Source organism: Pogona vitticeps, chromosome 1 (genome assembly GCF_051106095.1).
Source record: "Pogona vitticeps strain Pit_001003342236 chromosome 1, PviZW2.1, whole genome shotgun sequence".
Classification (NCBI taxonomy): Eukaryota; Metazoa; Chordata; class Lepidosauria; order Squamata; family Agamidae; genus Pogona; species Pogona vitticeps.
In genome coordinates, this window is record NC_135783.1 from 252,024,370 (window position 1) to 252,036,374 (window position 12,005).

General features: G+C 36.6%; 1 protein-coding gene across 5 annotated transcripts in view; it reads left to right on the forward strand.

Annotated features, from left to right (window-relative positions):
- Window positions 1–12,005, forward strand: part of LOC110074192 (uncharacterized) — a 141,937-nt gene that overhangs the window by 94,750 nt on the left and 35,182 nt on the right. For 3 of the 5 annotated variants that reach the window (XM_072985597.2, XM_020784175.3, XM_072985598.2), the window contains 6 exons: window positions 471–791; window positions 5,755–5,828; window positions 7,890–7,975; window positions 8,917–8,956; window positions 10,087–10,167; window positions 11,156–11,263. In XM_072985597.2, the coding sequence (XP_072841698.2) occupies window positions 5,763–5,828; window positions 7,890–7,975; window positions 8,917–8,956; window positions 10,087–10,167; window positions 11,156–11,263 (381 nt within the window). In that variant the 5' untranslated portion in view covers window positions 471–791; window positions 5,755–5,762. Of the gene's footprint in view, window positions 1–470; window positions 792–5,754; window positions 5,829–7,876; window positions 7,976–8,916; window positions 8,957–10,086; window positions 10,168–11,155; window positions 11,264–12,005 lie in introns of all 5 variants that reach the window. The other 2 variants (XM_072985601.2, XM_072985600.2) reach the window with 2 other exon arrangements.

Sequence of the window (12,005 nt, forward strand, 5' to 3'; positions counted from 1 at the left end):
GGACAGCCTGAGTTTTTGCCTCCAGTGATAGTTCAAGTTTGATTTGATCTAGATGAACCTACTTATTTGTCTTTCTGGCAGTCTAGAATATCTGCAAAGCTCTTCTCCAACAAAATGTTATCCGTGCATAAAATTATGTTAGCAAGATACAGTCATCTCCCCAGTAGGTGACGAAACAGGGAGTAATTGTACATTGTTTTTTAAGTTGTCCATGCACGTCATACCTGGGCTGAGGTAGATGGGCAAGTTGGCTAGAGATAATTATCATGAACTAGGAACATTTCTGAGCATATTTGCAATATTGATAAGAACTAAAATCAATGCAAGCATGTGTTTACTCTTGTAATATATTTGTTGTGTTATTATCATAATCATTTTGTGAAGAAAGCATCAATGATGAGGATAAGGTGGGCACTCTAGATGCTAAAAAAGTCATTTCTGTTTTATTTCCCCTGCTCTCTTTCCCCCAGTCAATCCTGTGGAAGAATGAGAGCCTCTGTATAGGAAGAGCTACTGCAACAGTAGTTTTTTTTTTTTTGGGTGACCAATGACCTGCACTTGCGAAGAAAAACAGTAGCAAAAGAAAAGTTCTCATTGACAGTGGAGTGTATGAGCAAAGTTGAAAATGACCAGGATAAAAGCTGTCTGAAAAAAAAGTTGAATGCAAAGAGAAGATGGAGTTGTGAAGGCAGAAGTTGAACATTTGGTATGTTTTCTATTGGATAACATCACGGCTGGAGAAACCACCATAGTTTCAATACATGCTGTATGAGACATAATAGCCCTGTCAGGTAAGGACCAGAATGTTTTGGCTTATATCAGGCTCTTGTTTTTTGGGGGGTGGGGGTATGGTGCTTATGTGATCTCAGTGCTTTTGATAGAACAAAATGAATTCTATAGAAAAACAGTGGATTACCGTTACATTGAAAGAATTTGATTCTAAAAGGATTATGCTATTTGTATATACATGTGGATGAATGGGTGGATTTTTAAGAGAATGTCTCCCACTTTTTTTCAGTAATAAGGATTCAAAGTGCCTCAGCTGCCACCCTTGGCAATACTGGCTGTTTTTCATCATGTCCTGCTTCATTTACTCAAAGGACAAAGCTAGCTCCCAGGGTAGATGTTCTCCTTTTCCATTGCATTTGATGTTGATGCATGGAGGTAACGACTGGATGAGCTTGTATTCTGGAGAAGAGACTACTGCTAGGACAAAATGTGAAGAAACTATTGATAAGAAGGACATATACAGAAAGTAGAATTAGTTTAAGAGAAAAGAAGGATGAAAAATTATGAAAGAAACATCAGTAATTTAAGATATGCAGATGACATCATATTAAAAAAAACTTGAAACAATTACCCATGAAGATGATTGAAAAAAGTGCAAAAGCAGGATCACACCTGGAAGTTCAGAAGGCACAATCATGATGACTACAGAAGAAATGGATAACTTTAATGTTGAAAATTAAAAAAACTGAAATTGAAGGTTTTCTATACCTCGGTTCACTTAGCATTCCAAATGGAGTCTGCAGCCAACAAATCAGAAGAGTGAGACTTCGAAGGGCACTTCTGAAGGAACTGAAAGAGGACTTCAAGTCTAAGAATGTTTCACTGAAGAGGAAGGCTAATATCATTACACTGTGGTATTCCTGCTTCCCAAATACAGATGTAACAGCTTGACTCACAAAGAAAGGCTGACAGGAAAGATAGTGAAACTCAAAATTTGGTGCTGGAGGACAGCTTAATAGAAATCATTAACCCAGGTGAAATTCAAGAACGTGACAAAGTAAATAGATTCAAGATCAAATAAAGCCTGACTTCTCATTAGAGGCTAAAGCAAGCTGTTGTACTTTTTGTCATAATATGTTAAGACAAGACTCACTGGATAAGATTGTAATCCTAGGAAATTCTAAAGGAATCAGGCAGAGAAGAAGACCCAAAGTTGAAATGGATTGACTGAATAAAAGAATGTGTAGAAAATATTTAACTATTTCATTTTCTTCACTGTGAGCATTAAAATTATACAATTCTTCTGTAGTCATGATTTTTATTTACCGTATTTTTCCCGTGTATAATACGCCCCCATGTATAAGATGGCCCCTACTTTTCTAACCCAAAATTAAGAAATCTAAGTGGGGCTTAGCAAATGGAGGAGAAAGCATGGATCAAAGCCCTGCAGGATCACTTTGATCCCTGCTTTCCCCTCCACTTATTTTTGTTCTTTCCTCAGCTTACTTCTGTGTATAAGACAACATTCAATTTTTAGTCTAAAGATTTTAGACAAAAGTAAAGTCTTATACACAGAAAAATATGGTATTAAAATATAGCTATCCCACCTTTCTCCTTAAAAATATTTTTGTCTTTCTGACATACAGCTGCAATTTTGCTTTTGCTTCTTTCACTTCTAAGCTACAGGAACCAGATTTAGCCTGAATATCAAGAAAAACTTCAGAACTGTTAGAATAGTACAACAGTTACCAGTTACTTTGGGAGGTGGTGAGTGTTCCATTGCTGGAGGCATTCAAGAGAAAATTGAACAACCATCTGTCAGATCTGCTTTGACTTGGATTCCTGCATTGAGCAGGTTATTGGACTCAATTGCCTTATAGGTTGTGTATCCGGATAAGAGTCTGTTAGAATGATCCAAACTTTCCTGAGCCACACAATCAAAAGTTTTACTGTAATCTATACATTGAAAAGTGATTTTCTTCTGAAAATCTTTGATGGTCTTCAATAGCCAATCTGACATTTCTCACTCCATGTAAAGTCTCTATTGTAAAAGCATGAGCATCACTTTGTTTGCATGGGATACTAATGCAGTAGTCATAATGTTACTGTAATATTTTCCATTTTCTTTCTTTGGAGTGGGAAGGTATATTGAAGGGTGAAAAACTGCTGGAGAGAGGAGATATTAGGGGCAATGTTCCGCAACCTCCATTGATCTACATTCTAAATTGTTCTTCAATTCAATTTCCTGTTTTTTAAGTATTTAGAATGATCTGTAGTCTAACATACTATCCTGCTATCCCTTCTATATAAAATTATCAAAACTAAATTTGTGCCTTGAGTTCTCTGTGCAGGGGGACTCAGATCAGATTAGACCTTTCCTTCTATTTTGCTATTTTTATTGTTTTCCATAGTCAACATTAATAATATACAGATTTTGGAGCAAAAGTTGCAAAGAATTTGATTGTCATACAATAAGCTATCTTATATTAAAAGCATTATTGTATGTGTATGATGTCATCATAGCTTATTGTTCTGTGGGATATTTTTTACATTGATGTTTTATATATTGGGTAGAGAAAGATTGCTGTATGCAGTATTCTCTATAAATCCCAGTTCATGTGGATTAATTGCCAAGCAATTCTATGTCATGCAGGACGTGGAATTTTCACTGAAGCCCAGATTTCAAAAAGCAGCTTTAATGGTCTGAATTGCTAATCATTCACACTAAAAACCTTCCAAAAAGTCTCTCTCTATAATTGTAATGGAATATATGAAATAATAGTTTCAATATACAAGTACTTTGTTTAATAATTTGCAGATCTGATTTCAGTCTCTGATGGTATGTAAAAATGGTATGTAAAAATTCAGAGACATGATTAGTAAAATAGTCTCAAACAACAGTTTTTAAAATCTGTCTGTGACACCACGATTAATTTCACTACTAGCTGCACGAACTGAGCAAGACTGGTAGAATGAACAAAATGAAGAACTGGTAGTCTGTCATAATAAAGGAGTTAATGCTTTGCATTCTGTAACAATGTACAGATTCTTTGCCAGTTAGTTAATTCTTCACTTGGACTGAAGAAGCTGTTCAAGCCAGTACAGTGGGGTCTTGACTTGAGAACTTAATCCGTATTGGAAGGCGGTTCTCAAGTCAAAATGTTCTCAGGTCAAATCTGCATTTCCCATAGGAATGCATTGAAAACCATTTGATCCGTATCTGCTCTTTTCTGTCCATAGAAATTAATGGGAAGCTGCTATTCCGCCTTCGACCACTAGAGGGGGATATTTTGTTTCTTTTTTCTTAGGTCAAGAAAGGTTCAGGGAAGGCAGGGAAAATACAGTCCAGGCAGTACCAGGCAGTCTGAAGACTCCCAATCCACTCCCTAAACGCTGGGAGGAGTGAGGAAGCAGACAGGCATCCTTTTCACTGGCCAACAGTTAACTGAAAGTTCAAATTTTGCACTTTCCTTGCCTCCCACGTGGTTTTTTTCAGTTCTTAACTCAAATCTATGTAAGTCAAGTCAATATTTTCCTATGAGAGTGGTTCTTAAGTCAAAATGTTCTTAACTCAAGCCGTTCTTAAGTCAAGACCCCACTGTACTTCTAGATTTGACCTCCTTAAAATTGAAACTGTTGCATGAAAGAATTTTTAAAAGCAGTACCACTTGTAATGAGAAAAATCCCTTTACTAAAAAGTATTCTGGGGAAGAACATCATAATATTTCTGTGAAGCTGGGCAAACATTTTAAAAATACATTGTTGGAGGATAGAACATTTTTATTATACAAATGACACTCCAGCTTTCTCAGCACGTGGGCTTGAGCAGTTCACAGTCTATTATACAGTATTCAGTATTAAATATAACCACATTTTAAAATACTGTGAGATAACACTAGAGTTAACCTAAATATAGAAACAGCAAGGACTGTTAACCAACAGTTTTTCCAATCAGAAAGGTTATAGCCATCCTTCTAAAGATAGCAATAGGGTGCGCTTAGTGGACCTCCTTTTAATATGGAGTGCCACAGGGTGGCTTTTAGTAGTTCTGCAGTAAGTCATTGGAGCTACCCATTTAACCTCAGAAGGCATTCAAAAGACTGTGTCTACAGAGTACAAGAAGCCATGGTATCACATCTTGAAATCTGACATATTGTGATATGTGAACCCTCTTTCACTAAACAGCCATAGTTTAATGTATTCGCGAAGGCTTTCACTGCCGGGATCTAATGGTTTCTTAACTGCGGGCTGCCATAGTTTCTTAACTGCGGGCTGAGCTCATATATTGTTGTTGCTTTAAATGCTGGTTTCTTTAAACAAGGGCTTGTTATAACATCTCACCCAAAACTAGCCTCATCCTTGATTTGTTTTCCCAGCTGTTGACCCTTGAAAGATGAATTGACAAAAGGGGAAATAAAGAATCAAGTAAGAAATAAGGAAGACACACTATGGATTGTTTGGTCATTCGTCATGTAATTTGTAACATCATCAACAAATCATAGTTAATAACTGGTTTCCACTCTTGGCTCTCCAAATGGTGTTGGACTATAAATTCCAGAAACCTTGGCCATCAGCTGTGGTAGCTGGGTTTCCATTAATTGAAATTCAGCAATGTCTGGTCCCCCAAGTTTGAAAACTATAGTTTAATATTAACCATGACTTACTGTGATATATAAACATTCAGAGAAGGATTTCTTTGTACTTTGGCTTGAGAACTATTCACTGAGAAAAAAACATGTTTGAACAAAATTGGTGTATCTGATATTAATTTCCTATTTTCTGTAAGAATAAAAATTAATTTATGAAAATTCTCATACTTAAGCAGTGCTCAATTTATGTGATATGGCGTGCATATAAATATTGTTTGAATTTTACAGCTTCAGTTGTATTATAGCTAATGAATAAGGTTTAGGGTTCTAATTGTCAGGAACCTTTCTCAGTCAGCACACTGAATATTGAAAAATATTCTCAGTGCTATTAGAACTGTCTCCATACTAGCTTATTAACTTACTGTTTGTGTTACAGCTTTTGACATGAAGAAAGATATAGATGCTTTAATAGCAGAGGAAAGAGCAGAAATCATTGCTAAATACGAAAAGGTAAGGATGTTGCTTTTGTCCACTAGCATAAAACCCAACGTTTCTGTCTCTAGCTATGCAAACAGCTATTTTGAACATTACCCAATAGAGCTGCAGCATTAGAGTTCCTTGAAACTTCCATTTGGTAGCTGCTTCCATATAGTGAGCAATATACTGTGTGGCCACAAGAAATATTTAGTTGCAGCATGTAGAATTCTGTCTCAAGGATAGGGAACCTTCAGTCCCCCCAGTTGTTTTTTGAATGACTGCTTCAATTGCTAATTCTCAATTGGCCAAGCTGACTTGGGTTGATAAGAATTGGGGCTTCAGGACATCTGGAGAATCTCATGTTCCCCAGTCCTGCACTGCAGGATGAACTAGTTCACAAGAATGACTTGCTGTTTGAGGCACCTGCTACATGGAATTATTTTATGCGTCCTCCACTGGGTAGCTAAATTTTAGGAACTGGCTCTAAATCCAAATCCAGTTATACTGTTGTGAAATAAAGTATTCTGTTTTTGTTGGCCTCTATAGCTTTTGGAAATTGCTTGTAGTCATCAACTGTGAATTCCTACATAACTTTCCAAGACAAAGCTAAAAGTTCCACAATCAACCCAGCTCTTCAAAATTTGGATTCTGTAATCCTCTTCTGTGTTATTTTAGTCTGTTAGACTGAGATTCTGTGATCTGCTGAGAACACCTCCTTAATACTTCATTTGTGCACCAGTCCCCGTTTAAGACGGTATGGGCACTCCTTATTTGTTCAAATTCTTTCCCAAGAGAATTGCCAGAATCTGAGCCAAAACCAAGCAACTATGCAAATCCATTTCAGGTTACTATGAGTACCTAGTATTAAGATGGTATTGAGGGAGTCACTTAAGTTTCATATCACATACTACATTGTTGCTAGTATTATATAACATGCAATAGAAATATTATATTTAGTAAAATGTTATGGTTTAACAGAGAGAAGTAAAGAAAATAGTAAATGAATGGAAAGATATAATGCTTAGCTTGCTTCATTTTTCTGAGTCTCAGATTTTCCTTAGAGGGATGCCATGTCTCCAGGACATCATTGTTTTTAGGTTTTACATGCATTTCCTTTGATAGCAGAGCCATTGGATAGATTGGCCACAGGGTAGATATGCAACTTGGTTGGGCTGGTTGCTAGAGATGGGATTTTTAGAATTTTTGGACTATAGGCCTGAGAGAGGCTAAGCTCTGTGAGAACTTCAAGGCATTATGAAGCCGGTAGTTTTCCTGACCATTATGCTCCCTACAGGGTTCCTCTCAACCATCTCCCAAATGCCTTGCAGCTTCCCCAGGGCTTACCCTCTCCAACCTCTTCCTTTGTCTTCATGGACTTAGCAGCATGACTGAGATAAAGCCTCATTCTTGATCTATTAATTATTAAAAGCAGCTACGATGATTTGTAATTCTGGGGGGGGGGAGCCTCCAGAACTCTTGCTTCAGGAATTCCTGTGGCCATCTGGGGGTTGTAATCAAAAATTCCGAAAGTAACACATCTCTTGGTTTGCCCTCTGTTTGTGCAAGTGAACGTTTGTTCCCCCAATATTCCTCAAAGTTCTTGGAAGGGATTTTTTGGGATTGAAAACAATGACAGGAAAATTACAAATACTTCATTATCATTTTCCATCTATGTTCCTACTATGTAGCTTATATAGCTTCTTAAAACATCCCTCCCAATTGAACGCTAAAGAATGCTAATAGTGTGACATTGGAAGAAGAATGGCAATATTTCATTGTAAGTTCTGTATACCTGAGATATATAATCTCAAGCAAAAATGCTATTTCTGCATAGTGTGCATATTATAAGCATATGGCAAAATGGCTGCCACACTGTAGAAATAACTCATACCCACCCATCATCTTATCACATAACTTATCTTTACAGTACTAACATAGATTATAATGAATATGAAACTAGTTTTATATTGGTAAAAAATGCTTGTCTTCATAATTTCTTCTATTACTTCTTAAATACAAATGGCTATGTCAAAGTCTATGCTGTCAGGCTCTGCAGTGGTGTCCTTTATTGTGCCACCTAGCTTTTCTTTACAGGGAAGGCAGGAAGGGGCTCAAATTGATCCATGGGAAGATGCTGACTTCACTCTCTACAAAGTTACAGACAGATTTGGGTTTTTACAGTAAGTTCCCCTTTTGCTGTTGTTTTAATCTTTGAGTGAACTAAGTATTGAGGGTTACAGTTGCACCCTGTTCGCTGCTTGTTGCTTCATTGTTACTTTGATCAGGCTGTACTTTGTCTCAGTGATATGTTTGTGCATGTCTTTCCAACCCACATGTGCGACGGCTTTCTGTTTATTAATAAAGCTCCACCCATGAAATACAAGGTGAGATGTTACAGGAGTTGATTTTTTGGAAATTAGTGTACATTACTTGTGAATGTAGGTCCTACTATAAACATCTAACTTGGTTAGAATTCCTAAAAATCATGGGTGTTCTTTAAGCAAACTGAAAAAATGTTACGGTCTGTTGCAGCTGCCCTTTAAAGAGATTTAGGTGTTTTCACTAGAATACTGTTCAGGGTTTATCTAATCCAGTATTGTGGCATGTTAGGGTGGAGTGCCTAGCCCTGGCCTCCTCTGTTTTCATTTTTTCCACATGTGTGGCAAGAAGTCTGAAAATCAGCAGTTCTACATTTTACAGGGTTCTCGCTCATATGTGGAGCCTACACATGAGCTGGAACCTCTTCAGTCTTGCTGCTGAAAAACATGGGCAGAGTGGTGACTTAGGGAGGTGGGGCTAGGCACTCCTGTCTAACCTTGTTGATGATGTTTGTTGTGGTGGTTATTCTAAGCATTGCTTAATTTTTAGTGAATAATTGCACAAAAGCCTGAAAAAGTTTCTTTTCCTCTGCTTCTTTTGCACAGCCTAGAAGTCACTCTGAAATTTAGTTATGTGTGAACTAGACAAATACACAAGTTCACACAGGAAGATTTTTAGCATGGTAGAAGAGAAGTTTTTTTCCCCAGCTGCTAAAGCATAGCTTCAGAACACCTTCCCAGATAATACATTTTGCTTATGTATTTCTAACACATTAGTTTAATTTGAGTTTTCATTCTTTCAGTGAGCATGAGCTACCAACCCGCAGTGCTCTTGAGGAGAAGGTAAGAGTTGGAAGCTTTATTTTATGTCAGGTAATTTGTAGCGGGTGTGTTGGTTTTGCTTTTCAGTAGGAAGTGGTTGAACTTATTAACATAAGCATTTAATTACATAAATGCTTATGTTAATCAACTACATAAATAAACATATAACGTATATTCTCCTAGTGTTTCTAAAGCAAATCACAATGATTTCCAACAACTTACTGTACTTAGACGTGATGGTGCTTAGGCATTAGCCAGACATGAAGAAAGATTTGAAGATAATTCTTCTGGATATGCTGAAATACAGCATGAAAGCTTTCCACTGTAGCTTGGGTTTAAGAATAAGGGACAAAAAACCTGGGAACAGTTGTCAGATGAGTAATAAAGTATAATAAAGAGTAATAAAAAGCTTTGCCATTTATGTTACACTTGCAGATATAAATAACACATATAAAAGACCTCAGTCGTGGTAATTAGATCTGAAAACCTAGATAATTACAAACATTTTTACACATCACTGCAGAGGCCATAGGGTCTGATAACTCTCATTATGTCATTCAGTATCCTGTATGTCTCAGATGTGGCTGGCATTGATAGCTTCCTCTAGTTAAAAGTAAAGAGAATAAAAGTTGCGTTGTTCAGAGCACAATTTGTAAGTGCAGTCATATGTATTTGTGTGTTATGTACCATGAAGTTGGAATCAGCTTATAGCAACCCTAATAGGGCTTTCAAGGTAAGGAGACATTTAAGAAGTGGTTTTATCAGTTCCATTTCCTTCCCTTCATTTTACATGGCCAAGTGGGGATTCAAACCCAGGTCTTCTGGGTCCTGGTTCGTCATCCTGTCTACTACAGTACATTGGGTACTGCAGCTATATGTCATTATCTAATTGATTAACAATCTACAGTCTAAGTTTGGAACTGTTTCTTGATAATGATATTGTGTCAAACAAAGGAATAACGTATGGGCTAGATTTTTGCAGTGAATGGGTTAGAGAATTCCATATGTCCCCTGCCTAAGCTACTTACAGGTTATAGTAACCTTATGACTCCACAGTCTGCTAATGTAGACATCCAGCCCATCCTCTCTTCCACTTTGTTCTCATGAACTGGAAAGAAGTATTCTAAGTGTCACTCTCAATGCTTTTCCAGCAAAAACTTCAGGAGATTGAACGAGTGGACAAATGGCTGAAAATGTTAAGAAAATGGGGAAAATACAGAAACAGTGAAAAGGTAAGGGAAAGGATTATGACATGCTTAAAGCAATATTGTAATTATTTGGTTTTGCCCTTATTGAGAATAAAATAGAGAACAAATGGTATCTTCTTTCTTTCAACCCTTGTGTTCGTGAAATCAGTTGGAGGCCTTTGTTTATCATGTCACAAACTGTTCTCAGGCCAGTCTGAACCACACAAATGTGAATTATGTGTGTAAATTCACCTCCATAAGATTGTCTGGTATAGACATAAGAGTTTTCAAGTTTTTTTTCTGTACAGGTATCAGAATTCAGTAGGAATTTTCCCAACTAGAATTCTGGTGACTTGAGCAAAACAAACAAACAAAAACAAAACTAAGTTCTCCAAGGTGTTTCAAGATACATACTTATTCTTTGCCAAGAGTATCTCTGCAGTGACAGCCATTAAAGCATGTAGAAGAACATGGGTGGAGCTTTCTAAGCTCCATGGCAACTGTAAATGCTGTAATAAAAATACTTAGAGCTATTAGAAACAGTTTTGTGTATGTTAATTTATAAGTTTATTCAGTCCAGTTTCCATATTTTGTCTTTTAAAAATAAAATAAAACCAAGAAAATCCAAGTTTAAATAAATATTTAAATATGTTTTTCTGAATATGCATATCTAAATTTGTCTAACAAGTTGTTTTACACACGTGTGCGTGCACACACATGCACACACACCCTTGTTTGAACCCCACAACTTTTGAGAACTGAATTTTAATTTGTACCTTAGTTTGAGAGGTGCTGATAATAACAACTGGTATCTTCCTTTTTTAAAATTTGTGGTTCTGCTGTGTCAAAACTGCATCTGTAAAGGGATATTAAGTACAGTGAGACTATAAACTGAGGCCAATATTTTCCCAATTATTTGGTTATCTATCTATCTCTTCTTAAATCTATTATCAAGGTGTACCGAGAAATGCTGCACTTGAGAAACATATATCTTTAAAGGTTGTATTAATTTTCCTTTATTTAAAATTTGTAGATGTTTCGCAGGGTTTATAAAGGAATCCCCCTCCAAGTGCGCGGGCAAGTCTGGTCTCTTTTGTTGGATATAGAAAAGGTGAAGATGGAAAATGAAGGAAAGTATGAGGTAAAACATATTTTATGGCAATGGGTAACCTTGGCCGTCTAGAGATTTTGGCCTACCCCTCCCATCAGCTGTACACCTCCCATGAGCAGTGGCATGGTAAGGCATTGTGGGAGTTGTAATCCAAAACCCTGGAAAGCTTGAAGGTGCAACATGTGGTGGAGAAATAATAAATTTATTGGTTACTTTTTCCGGTTTTGGTATTTTAAAACATTTTGATACAAAATTGAAATATATGTTTGGTGTTACTCATTTTTTAAAAAAATATGTAGGCAGTGGTCCCCCAAAGAATGATTTAATTGGTGGAGATGTAAAAATAACTAACACTAATATGTAATTGTTAACTGTGTGGCTAAAATTATTGAGTAGGTAATCATGATACTTTTGCTGTTTCATTCCTCATAACAATTACACTACCTAGGGGAGGAAATCCATTATCCTAAGGACATGAATTTATGAGTAAAACATATTATTAAAAAATGGCATACCCCACCATAGAAGCACAGTCTTGGAAGGGAAACAAGTATAGTATACGAAAAAATGAAGAATATACATTTCCAAAATTTCTTGGCATGGTGTGCCTCTGATCAGTGAGTAGCTGTGCCAGTCCTGCCACAGGCATTCTTTTTATTCAAATACACCAGGAGGAGAGCTGTAGTCTGACTCATTTTCTGGCTGTGGTTCACTTCCTGGAAAATCTAAGGATGCATATATATTAGAAAAATATAGTATATTCATAGTAGAA